This window comes from Orcinus orca, chromosome 16 (assembly GCF_937001465.1).
Source record: "Orcinus orca chromosome 16, mOrcOrc1.1, whole genome shotgun sequence".
Lineage (NCBI taxonomy): Eukaryota > Metazoa > Chordata > Mammalia > Artiodactyla > Delphinidae > Orcinus > Orcinus orca.
In genome coordinates, this window is record NC_064574.1 from 27,437,258 (window position 1) to 27,456,880 (window position 19,623).

At 38.9% G+C, this 19,623-nt stretch overlaps 1 protein-coding gene across 4 annotated transcripts in view; it reads right to left on the reverse strand.

Moving 5' to 3' along the window:
• Positions 1-19,623, reverse strand: part of TPX2 (TPX2 microtubule nucleation factor) — a 58,585-nt gene that overhangs the window by 12,739 nt on the left and 26,223 nt on the right. For 3 of the 4 annotated variants that reach the window (XM_049698812.1, XM_004272693.4, XM_033433451.2), the window contains exons 6-12: positions 14,231-14,359; positions 13,212-13,340; positions 11,323-11,444; positions 10,205-10,356; positions 8,635-8,806; positions 6,493-6,631; positions 5,470-5,686 (exon numbers count right to left, since the gene is read on the reverse strand). In XM_049698812.1, the coding sequence (XP_049554769.1) occupies positions 5,470-5,686; positions 6,493-6,631; positions 8,635-8,806; positions 10,205-10,356; positions 11,323-11,444; positions 13,212-13,340; positions 14,231-14,359 (1,060 nt within the window). The remainder of the gene's footprint in view (positions 1-5,469; positions 5,687-6,492; positions 6,632-8,634; positions 8,807-10,204; positions 10,357-11,322; positions 11,445-13,211; positions 13,341-14,230; positions 14,360-19,623) is intronic. The other variant, XM_049698813.1, reaches the window with a different exon arrangement.

The following is a 19,623-nucleotide window of genomic DNA, read 5'->3' on the forward strand; positions in this document are numbered from 1 at the left end:
CTATTATTTTAGACTACTCAGAAGTTTTAGTTCCCAATGACTTTAGACCAGCCCCTAAGAGCAAATTAATCTTTAAAATATGAAGACTTGCCATCGTTGAAGAGATCCAAAAGACTGTGCCACAGGATCCAAGACCAGTGGCTTTTCCAAAATGCTTTCTATAATATCAATCTTTGGAAAGAATTAATAAACTCTCAAGGTGACCACTGTAAAGGGAATGCTCATTCTGCTGTGAAAGTTCTCATACATTTTCTAAAGAAAACCAGAATCACTAGTATAGTAAAATTTAATACAGCAGAACTTGTAATCAGAATGACAAAAGTCTATGAAATGGGTTTCCAAATAATGCTTGCCAGAAAACGACAACAAAAATCTGTTGTTCTACAACATCCTGGACACCTGTGGACACCGGCCTGTAGCTCGAACACAGTCAAGGATACGCGGTAATAGGAAGTACACTGAGCAAGGAGTCAAGAGGTCTGTTTTAGCCCGGCTCTGATTCCAGTCTGTACAACCTGTATAACATGAGATAGCCTTTTAGTCCTTGGTGTTTTTCCTTTCATAAAATATAGTAATTGAAATAAATATCTGAGGACTCAGTTTTAAAATAATGCCACTTTTCCTATTTTTCCCCTCTCTCTGCATCCTCCCAACAGAGAGATGTGCATTTTAAAAGAAATCTCTAATAAGTAAGCCATGAAAGAGATATTTACGAGTAGGATCAATCCTCATAATTACTTAGGGGAGAAGGAAAGGTGATTTATGAAAATCAACCTTGCAGCAACTATTTATCCACACCCCATCTCCACTGCAATCAAAGCCAATAGGGGGCTCAATCAGAAATAAAGAAAAAGACATTGGGTTTCTAGAGACAGAGAAGGCTTCTTGTTTTATTATTTTAAGGTTTTTTAGTTATAAGCTCCTTGAGGGCAGCGATATTGCCAATTGCATTCCTTTGCATTCTCCACAGCACCTACAAGAAGTAATTGTTCAATGAACATATGTTGATTAGCATTACTGTCCTTATTTGTTTACATGTCAATCTGTTCTCCCAGACTGTGAAAGCTTTGAGGACAGAGGCTGTGCCTAATTCCATTCGAATTCCCAGTGTCTAACACAGGCTGGTGCACTTCAGCTTGTACTGCTGCTCATGCAGTTATCCAATATAGCAATGCCCATGCTGTGATGCTTAGGTGCTGGGGAAACAGGAGTGAACAGTACAGATATACATGGTCCCTGCTATCAGTGAGTTCACATTCTAGTGGAGGAAAGAGACAATGAAAAAGTAACAAATCAAGTATTCCCTGATTTTCACAAGTGCTCTGAAGAAACCCAACAGAATGTGGAGCTGAAGGATAATGGGGGGAAACTCTGAAAGGAAGCTGAGGGAAAGTATCTCTAAAGAGGTGATACATGGTTAGAAGTGGGCATTGTGGGTGGACAGATGACACATTTTGGAAAAGCAGCCCAGGATGGGGGATGGGATGTTAGGGGTGAGCACTTCTCCCTAAGGCAGGATATGCCCCCAAGTGCCCTGGGACAAGTTCTCAGGCCTGTCCCAGAGCAATTAGGAGATTACCATGAAGCAATGTTATATCTCAGGGAGTATGAAAAAAAAAATTTTTTTTTAAAGCCTGCTGGTCTCCCCAAGTCCCTAAAATGTTGCTGCTAAAATTACTCACTGGAGAACACAAGAAACACCATAAGGACGCATGGAAAGAGAGCTTCAGCACCAGGGGACACAGATGGGGACAACCGTGTCAGACAGATAGCTGCATTCCGACTCTGGGAGGCAGGCTCTTCTGCTGCCTGAGGGTCCAACACTAGAAGTTAAGACACCTAACCTCAGTTCTGCCACCAACTTTTAAACTTGTTTCTATGGGCAAGCTACATTCTTCTTTCAAAGCCTCCCTTTCTAAAAAATGAAGAAGAGTGGAAGGGAATAAATACATCTTTGCCTCCTTTTCTGGTTTGCTTCTCTAGAATCCAAAAGTTGAAGTGACGTCACTGGAAATTTCAGTAGGGAGAGAGCTGCAAAGAGCCAGCATCAAACTCAGATACTGCATTTGCCAAAATAAACAATGATAACAGCATTGTGGGGGTAGAATAAGTGTTTAAGGAGATGACAGGTTCAAATCCTGGTTCTGCATACTAGACACCTCTCAGCATCTCTTTCCTCATCTGAAAAGCAGGGTTAAAAATAGAACATTGTATAACTGATTCACTTTGTTATAAAGCAGAAACTAACACACCACTGTAAAGCAATTATACTCCAATAAAGATGTTAAAAAAAAGAACATTATCTCTTAAGAGTTGTTATGAGAAATAAATAAGATAATCTGCACAAAACACTCAGTACAATGTAAGCATGCAATAGTTATTACTATTAACAACATGACTGCTTACTGTGTGTCAGACACTAAGGTCTTCATCAGGGCTCTCTCTAATCTATGCTGCACCTAACAAAGCAAAACTCCAGGGGTGGAGCCCGGGAATCTGTTTATATAATAAAATCCCAGAGGACTCTGAGAACCAGTTGGATTTGGCAATCACTTCCCTACCATTCAGTAGCATCTAACATACTTACCTAGTGTTTTGCTCATCTGTTTATCCAGAATTCTCAACAAGGCCTTACCTGGTACAATGCTACTCTAAGATCTCACTTAACTCCTAATGAACTCTAGTCACCCTTCCCCACTTACCACTTCACCCCAACATTTCCAAAGTACAACAAACTGCCAAACCAATTTCCTAAATCAGTGTTTCTAAAAATGGAGTTCAGGTAATACCGGTGGTATGGAAAAGGATGTAGACCATGTTTTTTTAAAAAATAATCACATATTTTCCTAAGAACCTTTTAGTTTAAAAGGTACCTTCTATTTTAACACAAGAGCATGGACCCTGGAACCATATTCAGATCCCAGCTCTGCCACTGGCTAGTTTGTGATCTTGGGCAAGTTATCTGACCTCTACAAAACAGACTGATAATAGTATCTACAGTGTTTACTTCATAGGGTTGTTATGAGAATTAAGTAAGTTATCATATAAAGAGCTTAGAATAAAACTTGGCACATAAGCTTTATAGAAGTATTAGCTATTATTGTTGTTATTCATGGCAAAAAGTACTGATTTTCCATTTACATAATGATCTAAATGTTCCCCTTAAAATTACTTTTAAAATGAGTTGATGATTTTAAGAATATATAAAGTCAATTAAAGTCAATATTGGTACAGGAGATACAAAGAATACAGTAAAAATCGAGAGGGTGATAGGTAAATTAAATAAAAAACAAAAAACTTGTAGCAGGGGGAAAAGCCAGGAGCTTGGAGAAGAAGATGTTATTTAAAGTAAGGTGCCAAATGCACGTTACAGAAGCCTCATGGAAGTCATTTCTCTTTTCTGGGCCTTGGGTTTCTGATGTGTAAAGTGAAAACTCTGAGCCCTTCTGGGTCTAGGATTCTGAGGTCTGCATACAAACTACAGTTCCCTTGTTGTATTCAGAACAATTTCCTCACCAGGTAATGACAAAGAAGGCACAACTCTTGGAGACTAATCACTTGAGTGGGCAGAGGTTTCTTAAAAGTTTGCATAACAGGGCTTCCCTGGTGGCGCAGTGGTTGGGGGTCCGCCTGCCGATGCAGGGGACGCGGGTTCGTGCCTCGGTCTGGGAGGATCCCACATGCCGCGGAGTGGCTGGGCCCATGAGCCATGGCCTCTAAGCCTGCGCTCCGCAGCGGGAGAGGCCACAGCAGTGAGAGGCCCGCGTACCGCCCAAAAAAAAAAAGTTTCTGTAACAGAGTCTGGCCTATCATACGTATGCATCACAGAAAAAAAGAAAGAAAAAGAGAAAAAGAAAAGCGTTGTGAATAGAAAAGAGGTCTCATGTGCAGAAAGCTCTCAAACTGAAAGAAGATATTGGCGAGGGAAGAGAGGAAGAATCATTTGTAAGCATCACCATGCTTTTTTTAAAGCCTGGAAAATATAACTTCGGATTGCTTCTGACTTAGTGCTAAGAAAATAAACAAAACTAAATAGACAGTCAAAGGTAATACAGTTGTCCCTCAGTATCCTGAGGGAATTGGCTCCAGGACCCCCAAAGATACCAAAATTCGAAGATGCTCAAGTTCTTTACATCGGTGTAGTATTTACATATAACCTATGCACATCCTCCTGTATACTTTAAGTCATCTCTAGATTACTTATAATACCTAATACAATGTAAATGTTATGTAAATAGCTGCCTGAGAGCAGCATATTCAAGTTTTGCTTTTTGGAACTTTCTAGTTTTTTTCCTGAATATTTTCAATCCATGGTTAGTTAAATCTGCAGATACATAACCTATGGATAAGGAGGGCCAACCGTATATTGGTGCACACTTTCACTTAAAACTGTGGGGACCCTAAAGGATAAGCAAAAAGAAAGAGGACGGGAAAACAGTTCTTAGTACCTGGACATAAGGTGATTCAAACTGGGAGGAGGATGATTCCCCATCTGCCTGGAAATATACCTGAAAACCATCTTTGCACTTATGCAGGTGCTGAACTCCATTACTTCTTCTCTGAATGTGGCATCTCTTCTTGATTGTATATTTTCTCTCAAATCATGACTGTGAGCCTATCATCAAACTACAACCCACTTCTCTAATCTAGGTTCCAGGTGCTCCTCTTGATATACTTCTTTTCTCCAGCTTAAATGACCCATTTACAGTTCCCAGTAGCCACCCCATGCTTTCCACCTTTGGACTTTTTTTATGTTACTCCCACTGCCTGGAATGCTTGGCCAGTCCATTTCATTTGCATTTCTACAAGTCCAAATTCCACCATAGAGTGGAAAGGCAATATAATGAAGTGTAAGGTCACAAACTCTGGACCCAGAGTGCCTGAATTCTTATACTTGTTCCACTACTTACCAGCTGAGTACCCTAGGAATGCTACTTAAACTCTCTCTCCCTCAAGTGCCTCATCTGAAACTGGTGAGAATTAGAGTACACAACCTGAAGGGGTTCTGATCAAAATGAATGGGTTAATATACAAAAAGGGCTTGGAGCAGTGCCTGGCACATAGTGAAAGTGTCAGCTATTATGACAGTAACGACAGGAAGATGACGATGATGAGGACGACTACTATACATTGCCAAGGCTCAGATCAAATGCTTCTTCCTCCACAAAGCACTCCCTGAACCTTCTATCTGGAAGAAATCATTATCTCCTTTGAATACTTATAGCACTTTTCACTGTCACCTCTCTTAGAGCACTTCTGTCACTCTTTATATTATTTATACCTATACTGTATCCCTTAGTGGACTTTAAGTTTCCTGAGAGCAAAATCCACCTCTGACATGTCTCTTTATCACCCACAGCTCCTACTATGATGCCCTGATCATGTATCTACTCAAACATTTGTGAATGGGTGGATCTGTGGTCATGAGCAGGGCACTTCTGCCAGCTCGCCGAGCCTCCCCACTCTTACCACAACATCTTCCAAGATCTTAGTAGGGCAGGGCCTAGAATGAAATTCAAAGTGTTCATCCTCCAATTTCTTCTTTGACTCTCGCTCCTGGATCCTCTTCTCAGTTTCCAAATCAAAGCCAATAGGCTGAGTGGATGGCTTCACAGGCGGTTTCTTAGGCAAGATGGGCCCACCTTCAAGAATTCTGTGATCAAGTTCCTGTGCTTTGAATTTGTATCTGTAAGGTGAGAGTTTAAGTGACAACCACAAAAAATATTTTTTTAATAAAATGAAAACTACATAAACAACAAAGTAAGCCAAAACCAGAAAAATAATACTCATTAAGATTACCCATCACGCACAACAAAATTTCAACTCTCTTCATAGCCACTGTCTCTACCTCTAGAGCAAAGAATAAATGAGACAGTCTAATATTCCCACCACTTTAAAGATTGCGGTTTCTCTGCAAGAGGAAACTCCCCCTTCTAAAAAGAAGTAAAAGAAGGGGACTTCCCTGGTGGTCCAGTGGTTAATGCAGGGGGTCCCAATGCAGGGGGGTCCAGGTTCGATCCCTGATCAGGGAACTAGATCCCGCATGCCACAACTAAAAGAGCCCTCATGCTGCAACTAAGACGTGGCGCAGCCAAATAAATAAATAATTTTTTTAGAAAAAGAAAGTACAAGAAGGAAGAAAGAAGAATACAGGAGACAAACTCTAGCACTAATCACATTAAGTTCCAGTTCCCTTGGGTAGCCATAAAAAGGTGAGATCTACCTAAATTAACCTCAGAGGACACTCCTTATTGGAATCATAAGTAAGTTCTCCCACTGCAACCTCCACAATAGTGTTTTACCAGTTTACACTTCAGGACAGCTCCATATTCCCACTTTCAATCCTTTCATCACAGTGGCAAGGCAGAGCCTGTAGCTCAAATGCCATAATTCCCAAGGCAAGAAAAATAGTTAACTGTCCCCCTTACAGAACTGAAAAGAAAGTAGGCACGTTCTTGGAACTCCTCCTCAAACACTGGCAGTGAAACTTACTGCTGCAGTTTCTCGAGCTCCTCAGCCTCCTGTTCTGCTGCACTTTTGTAGGTCACAGGTCTTGCACGCTGTTTGGTTTGCAGCACAGGAGTCTGTGGGTCTCTGCATATCTTGGCCACAGATTTGGAGGGTAACAGAGCTGTAAACCAAGATCACAGACATTCACTTAGCTCTCCAAGACCCCGTTTACCTGTAGGTGCTGACTCAGCTAGGCAGCCCAGAGATGCCAAACCACAGAGTGGCTGGCCCTCTACACTCAGCTCAGCTCATGTCAGTCAATCTGATAAACATTCAGTCCTTTCTCCCCTGTCACTCTTTACTGAAGGGTATGATGAAGGCAGCCCTTGGGTAAACTCTGCTATCGTCTTCTGAATCTGAAATCCATTTATGTCTGATGGATTCCTTTCCACTGCACAGGCCTGTACTGACTTTCTATTGACAGTGCTAACTATTTTGCTTGTTATTGACAAATAAGATTTTCACTTATTCCAGCTTTAAAATAAGGCCTTTCTAAAGACCAAGTAATAACTCCCAATATTATGAATTCCCTAAAAGTGTCTACATCAAAATATCAAGACCACCTCTCACAGAAAGTCAAATGAAAAAAGTAAGAAAAAACTATGTCAAAGCATCAATATTAAGATCATCATCACCACTCATAGAAAATAATGATTTATCTGGCCAGGAGCAACCTTGTCAATTTTCATAATTACACAGAATGAATCCTCTAATTTAGACCTTATTACCTAACAGTGGGAGATGGAAACCAAATCTACTTATTTTAGAAATAAGCCAGCCTTCAAGTATACATATAACTATTTTTGAGCTATAACGGTACAAAGTTTTAAATAAAAATTGCAGAAAATAATTTTTCTATTTGCCAGGACCAAGATTCTAAGAGCAATGTATATAAGACTCTAACAGTCATGTATTATTTGGAAAGTCATGGTTAATATTTACATTTCCATTAGAATAAAGAAAGACATTTCATTATTTTCATAATATAAAATCTGACAAATGGTTACTAGAACATAATAACAATATTAGGAAATGCTGTCCTTAAAGGAATTCATCTGGCTACCTAACATAGCACTAAACAGTGCCTATGCAAAGGCAGAAAAAATTTAGAAACCTTCAAAGTCAAAACAAACGGATTCTGCTTTATCCAGAATACTACCCTACACTCTTGACAACTATTGTATACCACACCTCCACTCCTGAAACTTCTTTACCTTCTTTTCGTAGGAATTATTTTCATAAAGATAGATGCTATTAGATTAGATTACTCTTATCTGTTCACCACCAAATCTACAAACTCAACAGCACAAAAATATACAATGGAGAAAAGACAGCCTCTTCATGGTACTGGCACAAAAACAGAAATATAGATCAAACTCAGCAGCACCTGCACCCACTGCTCTCTTCCACCCTCCTTTCAAAGAACAATCACTCCACTTGTGTTAAGTATCCCTCTCCTACCTGCCTTGCACAGGGACTTAATCATCGGTTATCTCTTTTCTCTCCTCTATCTTCATCTTCTTTCCCTGCTAAGGACTTCTCAGCATACAGACCTGCTCTCCCTATCTCGCACCTCCCTTGATTCTTACATCTCCCTCCACATGCACAGCACTTACCATAATTTGTAATGATCTATTTGTTTATCTGTCTCACTGAATTAGAAACTTGATATTGAGTAGCACCAAGTCCGTTTTGCTCACTTCTATACTCCCTACACCACACAGAGTGTCTGCTTTGTAGTGGTAAAACATTTATTGAATTGCTGAACAAAAAGCACACAACCTTAAGTGAATGGAATGCTTTCATTTTCTGTAGGTGAGTAAATGCACACTGACACATGGTAAAGATAGCCTTGATGTGTAATGACATCTCAGGTTAACTTAATTCCCCTTGGCCAATTATTGATCAGGAGGATCGAGGTGGTTGATGGGTATAAGTGGACAGATAGCTGGGTGGTTTGAGAAATGCTCAACTATGTATACATTTGTTGTCTGCATACAGGCACATGCCATGCTTTAGTTCAAAAGTAAGGATTTCAACTAAAGGCAAATTTGCACCTAAGATGTAAGGAAAGGGAATTCTAGGGGAGGCTCCAGCCAGGTATGATACTGGAAAGAAACTTACTAATATCATCCTTCTTGCTCCTCAAGTGATATCTGTTAGGGGTTCGTTTATGGAAGGCTTCGACCTGCTGTGCAAGGGGCACATACGTAGAAGCCGTCTCACCAAATGTTCTTTTCTTTCCCTGGGACAGGTTGAAAGGCATAACAATGGTGCATCCCTTAGTCACTCGGGCCTGAAAAGAAAGAAGTTGTTCCCCAAATGAAGTGTTATGGAAGAGCTCAGATCTACCACAAGCCACAGACTCAGTACAGAGGTGGCGCAGTCGTTGAGAGTCCGCCTGCCGATGCAGGGGACACGGGTTCATGCCCCGGTCTGGGAAGATCCCACATGCCGCGGAGCGGCTAGGTCCGTGAGCCATGGCCGCTGAGCCTGCGCGTCCAGAGCCTGTGCTCCACAACGGGAGAGGCCACAACAGTGAGAGGCCCGTGTACCACAAAAAAAACAAAAAAAGAAAGAAAGAAAAAGGGCCTGTGTAAAGCCAAGATTATTATTCTTCTTAAGTTGTCAGTCCTTGAGCAAGGGTTATAAACAGTCTATTCCCATCTTTTAAAAAGGGGAAGAGGGGAATTCCCTGACGGCCCAGTGGTTAGGACTCTGTGCTTCCACTGCAGGAGGCGCAGGTTCAATACCTGGTTGGGGAACTAAGATCCCACAAGCCACACAGCGAGGCCAAAAAAATTAAAAAATAACAATAAAATGAAAAGGGGGAGAAAGCATCTAGAACTTAAATTATCTGTTCTGTAAGAGTACATAAGGTGATTTTTCCCAAGCATGTTAATGTTTTGAAGCAATCAAGAGCAAGTTTTCTTAGAAGCGAAAAAAGCTGCAAAGGTATCCCATCCCCAGTCCCATTTAAAAATTTTTAATTGGGCTTCTGGACCTGAATCAGGTCAGGCAGCTGCCTGAATCAAATTCTCTCCACACATCCTACCAAAAACTGACTGATGAAGAAGCCTACTCTTTGGGTGATTAATTTTGATAAAATTGGTCTCTGATTGGAAACAAAACTCTTCAAGGACTTACGTCCCAAAGGAAGAAGCACAACCCCAGGATTTAAGACTGCAAAGGACTGACTTCAGCAAGTCATGATGGTGACTGCAAATGCAAGGAGAAATTCTTAGTGCTAGGATTTTTATTTAGGATTGTTACTGTTTTTGTTAGCGCTCTGGTAACAAAACTGGATTTGAGTGGTCTGCCCCAATCCCATTTTCCCCATAAACCCTGTTATATTTTGCACACAATTTTGCAGACACAAGATTTTTGCAAAAATTTTGTTATATCACAAGCTGTAACAAGCCTGTACCTACAATTTGCCACACATAATTCTATGTGTTTTGTGTACATTCTCAATTCAGTTTTCACAGCAACTTGGTAAGATGCTTCCCAGAGACATGGAGTGATTTATCCAAGATTACACAGCTAACAGGGGCAAAGTGAGGATTCAGGCCTACCTTAACTCAAAAACATATGCTCCTCTCAATTATATTATTGTAACTAAGTGACCACAAATATTACACCAGAATCCTCACTGAATTATTAACAAGAATATTAATTTAGTCTATCAACTTACAGGAGACGGAGGATGCTTTCGCAGTTCAGATGTAAAGTTCACTTCCTTATACTCCTCCTGGTTCTTAGGATGTTGTTTGATTCGCTCATCTGTGAGGAAGTGGAAGTCAACTGATTTGGTTACCTGGCTCACTGATTTCTTCACAGGGAGCCCTGAGTGAGGAGCAGAGTAAAACACACAGATAACGCTAAGAATAGAGAACATAAAGTAAGTCCCCTTTTATCCAGTCCTTTTGGTATTTCTATTACCATGGATCTAACTTTGTTTACTCTCTACATATAAGCCAACACTTGAAACAGTCCTCAGGGACACCAATATATGTGCCTTATTCATTTAGTACTATTGGGTTTGAGGCCTTTCGGTCAGAGGCAAACTGTTATAAGGTAGCACAGGGGAGAAGAATCCCACCTCCCAGTTGTGGTCATAGCTCTGGAGACAGAGAAACTGGAATACTTTTGATAGGAAAAGCTATGAATTGACTTTAAAAGCACACTTAACTAAGCATCTCTAAGAGGGATACCCTATAAACTCCAGAGATGCTTTTCAACCCAGTAAGCAGAGCTTCACAGCTCTGACTCCACCAATGATAATTATGCTAAAGCAAAGCAGAACTCTGATCCCTTCAGCTCTCTCAGGTATACTTTCCTCCATAACTACAACTGGATTCACTCAGCTGTCTTTTCCTCTGACTAGGATAAAATGGGAAGACAACAAAAAGCTGGTCTGCCCAATTGCTCTATCTTCTGTCTCAATCCTAGTTCCTTCTTATTCTAATACAAAGAAAAAGAATTAGGAGAAAAAAGGAGGGAGGAATTAACTCCACTTAGAGAAATGAGGTAAGGACTCATGGAAAAAGGCCTCAAAAGATGGGTGTGACTTCTTCAGTTAGAGATGGAGAGGAACAGCATGCTCTAAGAAAGGACCAACATATGTAAAATGTTCTAGGGAATGATCACTGGGATATCAATGGTACCCATGTCCAGGTTTCTAAATAAACACATCTTTTAATGCTGACTACTGACCAAGAAAGACTTTTGTGCTTTAGAGACTTCAAAAACCCTACCAAGATTATGAGAAGCACCCGCTCATAAATCAGACTCAATCAGAACCAAGCTGACCTGCTCCTGCAAGAGCAAATTTTTTGAATTCTTCATTCTTTTTCCGCATCTCTACCACCTCTTGCTGCATTTTCATTCTCTTCTCCAACTCTTGCTCCTCAGTACTTTTTAGAATCTTCTGCCTAAAAGGCAAATCAGTAAAGGAGATGAGAGAGGAGAGGAGAGGAGAAAGTGACTCAGTGGTTAAAAAAATCTAAAGGCATTATATAGATTAGATTTTTAACCTGTGATAAAATAACCATCAAAACCAAAAAGTATTACCTAATAAATTGATACTAACTTAGATAACACTATGAAAAAAAGATACAAAATTTATTCCAAAATATTGAAAAAGTTTCTGAAAAAACAGCTAAAATAGACTATAGAAGATATTATAAAATATCCACAAATTTGACTATATAATGATTAACTTTTATGCCACAAGAAAAACTAAAACTAAAATATCAGTAGTAATATTTTCAACAAACATGGCAAGAGGTTAATATACATAAAATATATACTGTGATAGAGAACAGACTTAGGAGTAAAGCCATCCAGAATGCAAATCCCAACCCTGTTGTTTCATTTTCTGCCTATGTGATCTTGAGAAAACTATTTAACCTCTGTGAGCCTCAGTTTTCTCCAATGTAAAATGGGTAATATGAATACTTGTTCTCACAGAATACTTGTGACTATTAAATCAGATAATGTTTCTGAAACACTGGACACATAGCAAAAGTTCAATTTAAAGTAGCCATTCTTAAAAAAACAATAACAATAAAATAAAGTAGCCATTCTTAGTAATGAGAACATCACTAAGACCACTTATAGATAAATAGAAAAGGAAAACAGATGATTCACCCAAGAGGAACTTTGGAAAAGATGCTTACAATAACAGTTATACAATCTTGTCAGCAAACACATAAAAATTAAAATAATCTGATGCCATCAACATATCAGTTAAATTTGAAACAATTTTTAAAGTAAAAAAAATTCAATGCAGATGAGACTACAAGGAAATAAAAATATTCATTAAAGGTGATGGCACTGTAAATTCACACATTCATTTTGGAAATAAAATTAGCAATAAATATCAATAGCCAGAAAACTGACCATAATCTTAGATCAAGGAATTTCTCTTTCCTTATCCTGAGGAGACTAGTCAAAGAAAAGGATCTGCCTGTAAAGATGTTCATTGACTCCTTATAATAGTGAAAAATTGGAAACAGCATTTTCAACAGGAAATAGTTAAATATAATCTGATAGAATGCTAACAATCTATCAAAAAAAGGGTAAATGTGAAGATTTTGTAGCAGTACAGAAAATAAAATAGTCTCATAGCGAGTGAATAAAGCAGAGCCCAAAGATTGCTTATACACTGATTGTAAAAATATGTATTTTACTTGAGTAAAGTCCAGAAGGGAGCTTGGCAAAATAAAAACTGTTCAATTTAGGTAGTAAGAACCTTCACTAACTTTTTCCTTCTATATTTCTTTTACGTTTGTTTCAATAGTTAATTTTTTTCAATCTGTAACACTCAAGCACCCACAAGGACATAAAACAATTTACTTTACCATGGTTACGGCTTTCAGAGTTTCCCAAGCTCCATGTGCATCAAACAGACTGTAGATGTACCCATTTGTAATTTTTTTTTTTTTTTGTGGTACGTGGGCCTCTCACTGTTGTGGCGTCTCCCGTTGCGGAGCACAGGCTCTGGACGCGCAGGCTCAGCAGCCATGGCTCATGGGCCCAGCCGCTCCGCGGCATGTGGGATCTTCCCGGACCGGGGCACGAACCCGTGTCCCCTGCATCGGCAGGCAGACTCTCAACCACTGCGCCACCAGGGAAGCCCCCCCATTTGTAATTTTACTCTACTGACTCTAAAGCTGAAATTCAGGATAGAATCATACCTTACAGGTGGGATACAAGGCACAGTATGTCTGCCCTTGGCTTTCTCTGGGGAAGACTCATTCTTTTCAGAAGTATCTTGATGAGCACTGCCTTCTTCCTCTTCCTCTGGCTTCTTTTTATTGTGAGAACTTGAGTTGAAAAGAACAAAAAATATCCTCTCAATTCCCTACAGCATATCCTGCTCTACCCTCCTCCCCAGATCTACCACACATGGCTTAAATTTTCTCATTCTTTAGGACAAAAACCATGTTTCAACAGCAAGATTCTTCCAATAGTATCATCAGATCATATATACCAATGGCTACAATGGGTAAACTTTGAGAATGCCAATAGAAGTCAGGGTAAGAGCTGTCTGGTGATGGTTCAGGAGGGTAGGAAGAGATTCCAACTGCTCATCATCAAATGAACAAATGCCAGACAGCTAGTTGTCTTCTCAATATTTATTCTACTTTCTTATTAACAGAACCCCAATTTTGCTTGGGGCAGCAATGTATGAAGGCAAAAAAGTATTGTACTTGCTTCAACGGTCTCTACTGCAACTAGAGGGGATCTAATTTACAGTTCAGTCAACTGAGGCATAACATAAGCGTTTCTGGAAAATACTTCACTTTCCTGATATGGGTGCTGCCCCTCTTTCTTTGCCAGACCCTTCTTCTTCTCTCAAACATGGATATGATACCTAGAGATATAGTAGCTATCTTCAGATAATGAGGCAACAAGCACTAAGAAGAAGCTAAGAAACACAGAGCAGCCATCTTGAGCAACAAGTATGAAAAAAAACCCTAAGACTCAAAGAGATGTCATTGAACCAAAGCAAACTACTTTCAGACTTCTGTAAAGCAAATAAATCACTATTCTTTAAACCTCTCTAGTTAAATAGAGAGGTCTTATTACCTTCAGCAAAATACAATCCTAACTGATAAAAATAAGAACAAGCACCACGTATTCTGCTTGCTATTACCATAGGAGCAAACGGAGTAAAAATCTATGTCAACAGACAGAAGCTGTGGCTACTTACACTCTCATTTTTTTGGAGGGTGGAATTTCATTGACGATTATAGGAGTAGCACATCTCTTGGCTTTCATTTGTACATGGTGTTTTTCTTTCTGTTCCAAATTCTTCTGAGCAGAGAGTCTAAGAGATCTTCTATGGTAGAAGAATTGACAAAACTTATTTGTAATGAATACATCTACTATATATGCAAATACTCCTCAGAAATGTGAAAATATGTCAAACTACAAAGGGCTATAAAAAGTGGTATTATTTCTGCTCTAAAAAAAAAAGTGGCATTATTTCTGCTCTAAAAATCTAATACCTTCTCGTCTTACTGATAGTTTTTGAAAATTCACCATAAAATGTTGGTACTTAAGTGCATTGGTGTTTGTAAATTAGACCTCAATAGAGCTGATTTAATTTTGTAAAAAAGCACTGGCAATCACCTAGTACAACTCCCTCCTTTTGGAAGTATGAGTAAAAGTAAAAAAAGATGAGGTGACTTGACCCTGTTACACAGCTAATTGCTGTCAGACTTAAAATTAGAAATCAGATCTCCTGGAAATTTACTACCAAGTATTTATTTTCTCCACTTTCTTTTAGCCATGGCCCCCTATTTTTGTTAAAATATATAACACATAACAAAAAGTACACAAAACAAAAATTAAGTTAAGTGATTACAAAGTGAAGACTCATGAAATCACCACATAGACTAAGAAACAAAACACTGGCAGCAGATGCTATCTTGACTTTTACAGTAATGATTACTTTTTCTTTATAATTTTACCATACAAACATGCATTCCATAAACATGGTCTGTTAGTTTGGAAAGGAAACAAAAAACGTTATGTAATAATCAGACTACTGCAAGCATTTTTTCTGTCTTGGTTTATTTTACTCAACATTATGTTTGTGAGATTCAACCACACTGACTCACGTAGTTCGAATTCACTGACTTTCAGTGCTGTGTAACATTCATTGTAGGAACATACCATTATTTACCCAGCTTACTGTTGATTCTCACATAATGTCTCTTGATGTACACATTGCTGTTGGGTATGTTAAGTTGTAAGATTGCTAGGTCACCGATAGACATTGGTTTATCAACTAAAGTTATTTTCCAAGGTGCTTGTACCAATTTATGCTTACACTGACTAATTTACAAAGTCTACACTGCTCTACATTCTCCAAAACAGTTAGTATTGTCGGATGACTTAATTTTAATCATATAAATTGGTATAGAGTAGAAACTCATTGTGGTTTTAATTTGCTTTTCCCAGTGAGACTGAGCACCTTTTCACATGTTAACTGGCCATTTGGCCATCCTCTTTCATAAAGTGCTAGTTAAGTCTCCTGGTTGTTTTCTACTGTATTGTCAATACTTTTCTAATTGATTAGTAGGAATTCTTTATATTCTGTGAATATGAGGCCCTTTGTAGGTTTTTAGTGTTACAAACATCTCCTCCCAATCTGAGGCTTGGCTTTTCACTCTCCTTATGGTATCATCTGATTAGACAAATATGCTCAAATACAACAACCTCCTTCCCTAAAAGCATGTCAGTGTTTTCCTGTGTGGATTCTATTTAAGAAATCTTTCCCTATTCCAAGGTCATGAAGATATTCTCCTATATTTCCTTACATGAGCTTCAGCTTTCACATTTAGATCTACAATCCACCTTGTACTGTCTGTTTTCTATGGAGTGAGGTAGAGGCTAATTCTCATTTTGTTTTATGTGGCTATCCATTGTCCAATCATTGTTTATTGAAGGGGGAAAAATAAAAACACCCTCTCCCCAAAGGTCTGCAGTACCACATTTGTCATATACTGTGTCCATATATGAGAGAGTAAGCTTTTATTTGATTCCATTGGTCTCATTTATCCTTGGGTAATACCACAAAGTCTTTATAATATTGCTATCTACTAGACACTTCAAAAGTATTTTGACTATTCTTGGACCTTTGCATTTCTGTATAAATTTTAGCATCAATTTATCAATGTCCAAACTGAAAACCTTTGGGATTTTTGTAGAGATTGCGTTGAATCTATACATCAGATAAGGAGATTTGACATATTTACATTACTGAGTCTCTCAAACCATGAACATGGTTACGTCCTGCCATTTATTTAGATCTTGTTTAATTTCTCTCAAGTCTTAAGATGTATTAGCATATATTCAAATTTTTATTAGATTGCATAGAGTACCTAATTTTTAAATCTTTATCATAAAGAATTTAAAACTTAGTAAAAAGTGAAGAGAATAATATAATGAACCACCAGGTACTACTCATCATTCAGCTTTAAAAATTTCAACTTATAGCCAATCACACTGTCAATTTTCCCTCCATCCACGCCCGCCTAGCTTTTGAAGCAAATCCCAAATTTCAGATCTTTCACCTGCAAATATTTTCATATCAATCTCTAAAAGTACTCATAAAAACAATTACATGGAGTAATACAGAGTGCATTTATCATGCAAATCTTCTTGCATATTATTACAAAATGTACACAATATATAAAAATATGACTACTTGAAGGCACTGAAAAGTGGCCAAAAGCAGGCAGAAAAAAGAGAAACATTTATCCATGAAAAGCAACTACAAAGGTTAAGAGTTATGAGTTAGTAGCTTTTTTGCCTGAGGGCACACCCCAAATGCGGCAGCTCCAGCAGCAGAAAACTCTAATCTCATTGGCTGTAGATAACGGAAGATAGAATTCAGGCCAGTACCGCAGCTGGAAATAGGAGGAAAGTCCCGGTAGTGAAAGAGCTACAGAAAAGGTATCACCCAAAGTCTGAGCCAAAACTCTGCACAAATTCCTATGTATTACTATATATGCTAACTATGCATGTTTAGAGGAGACTGGGGGGCCCAGTGAAAAAGCAGAAACTGGTGAGGTGTCCATCCTTAAAAGACATAAATGCACTAGGTAAGACACTGGTGAGTTCACTGGTTTTTATTTGATTCAGTGCATTCCCCAATGTGTATATAGTAGAATGGCACACAGCTAAAGTCTTACTAGCTTTAGGTATCAGAAGACAAACATTAGGGCTGGCAAAACAATTGGAAACTTAGAGGCAAAATGAGAAGCAAGAGAACCAGAGAGGATGAACACTTAAGCCTCAGTATAAACTCTACTCGGTCTTGGCTGACCACTAACATTTTCAGGCACAGGGGAGACTCCAGGGAGCCAGACTAAAAAAACAACTGTATATGCAGATATATGAATGGCCAGTAATCAAATGAAAATGTGATCAACACCATCAGTCATCAGAAAAATACAAATTAAAAACACAATGAGGGACTTCCCTGGTGGTTCAGTGGTTAAGAATCTGCCTGCCAATGCAGGGGACACGGGTTCCAGCCTTGGTCCGGGAAGATCCCACATGCCGCGGAGCAACTAAGCCCATGTGCCACAACTACTGAGCCTGTGCTCTAGAGCCTACGAGCCACAACTACTGAGCCTGCATTCCACAACTACTGAGCCCACGCGCCTAGAGCCCATGCTCCACAACAAGAGAAGCCACCGCAATGAGAAGCCCGCACACCACAACGGAGAGTAGCCCCTGCTCACTGCAACTACAGAAAGCCTGAGCACAGCAACGAAGACCCAAAAAATAAATAAATTTATTAAAAAAAAATACAATGAAATATCATTAAAGAGACTGACAATACCAAGTGTTGGCCAGGATATGGAGCAACTGATACTCTCATATACTGCTAATGGGAATGTAAAATGGTACAGTCACTTTGGAAAAATTCTGTTTCTTATAAACATACACTTAGCAGTACGGTCCAGCAATTTCCCTCCTAGGTATTCACCCAAGAGAAACACGTCCTCACAAAAATCTACAGGCAAACTACTCATAGCAGCTTTATTTATAATAACCCCAAACTGGAAACAACTCATATGTCCTCAACTGGTTAATGGATAAACTGTGGTATATCCATCCAACAGAATTTATTATCAGCAATAAAAAGGAACAAAATATTAATATATGCAATGACATGAATGAATCTCAAAAGCACATGCTAAGTGAAAGAACTCAGATATAAAAGAGTACATACTATACAATTCCATTTATAAAAATATCTAGAACAGGCAAAGTTAATCTATGGTGACAGAAATCAGAACAGTGGCTGCCTCTGGGTGGGAGGTGGGAAAGTGAGAAGGCAGAAAGAACAGTAAAAGTTGAATTTAAAGGGAGAGGAATAAGGGAATGTTCTGAGGTGATGGAATTTGTTCTATGTTGGTATCGTGGTTGCATTATAGACTTGTCAAAACTAATCAGACTGTGCCCTCAAGAGCTGTACATTTTACTATATGTAAATTATACCCCAATAAAATTAGTTAATTTTTTTAAATGGACAGAGTTTCATTAAAAATTAGAAGGAAAGAAGGCAACATACATGAAGACATGGCCATTTTGGACCACTACTTAAATTCAATATACAATGATATTATAAAGTCAAGAGAAGAATTGCTGAATGTCTTTAGGGAGAAGTTGCTAAGGGATGAGACTATAAAAATTAAAACATATATGTGGGGCTTCCCTGGTGGCGCAGTGGTTAAGAATCTGCCTGCCAATGCAGGAGACACGGGTTCAAGCCCTGGTCCGGGAAGATCCCACATGCTGCGGAGCAACTAAGCCCGTGCACCACAACTACTAAGCCTGCACTCTAGAGCCTTCGAGCCACAGCTACTGAAGCCCACACGCCTAGAGCCCGTGCTCCGCAACAAGAGAAGCCACCGCAATGAGAAGCCCATGCACTGCAACAAAGAGTAGCCCCGCTCGCCACAACTAGAGAAAGCCCACGCACAGCAACAAAGACCCAACACAGCCAAAAATAAATAAATAAATAAATTTATTTTTAAAATATATGTGGTAAAGCAACACCTGCATGGAAAAATTATTATTATAGACTAGGGCCTTATTGACTTTTAACTATTCTGAGTCAAAGGAGTTTTAGCCATCTTTTAGCTTATCCATCAAAATCATGTGAGAAGAAAATAGTAGGAAATTTGTATGATTATCTATACCTTCCTATTCCATCTGCTCTTCTTTTCTAGATTAGGCATCCCTAGACTAAGATAAATCTGAGATCTAAGATAAATGGCACTAATGTTTTACCTCTTTATGCATTTTCATAATGCAGTCTCATTTACAAACTACTACCACATGTTATCCTATTTGGCCATTTCTTGCAATAAGCCTGAGAGAGACGGTTATTCTCAGTAAACTAAGGTTTTGAGTAGTAGATACCTGCCTTTAAAACAAATGAAACAAAAACAATTCAGATCTTCTAATTCTGTGAACAGCTGGCTTTCTGTCATACCATCATTTCCAAAAAGCATTCAAAAATTCATTCAGAATGTGGGGCAATTTTAGTAATATACATATTCAAAATGCAGAAGCCAA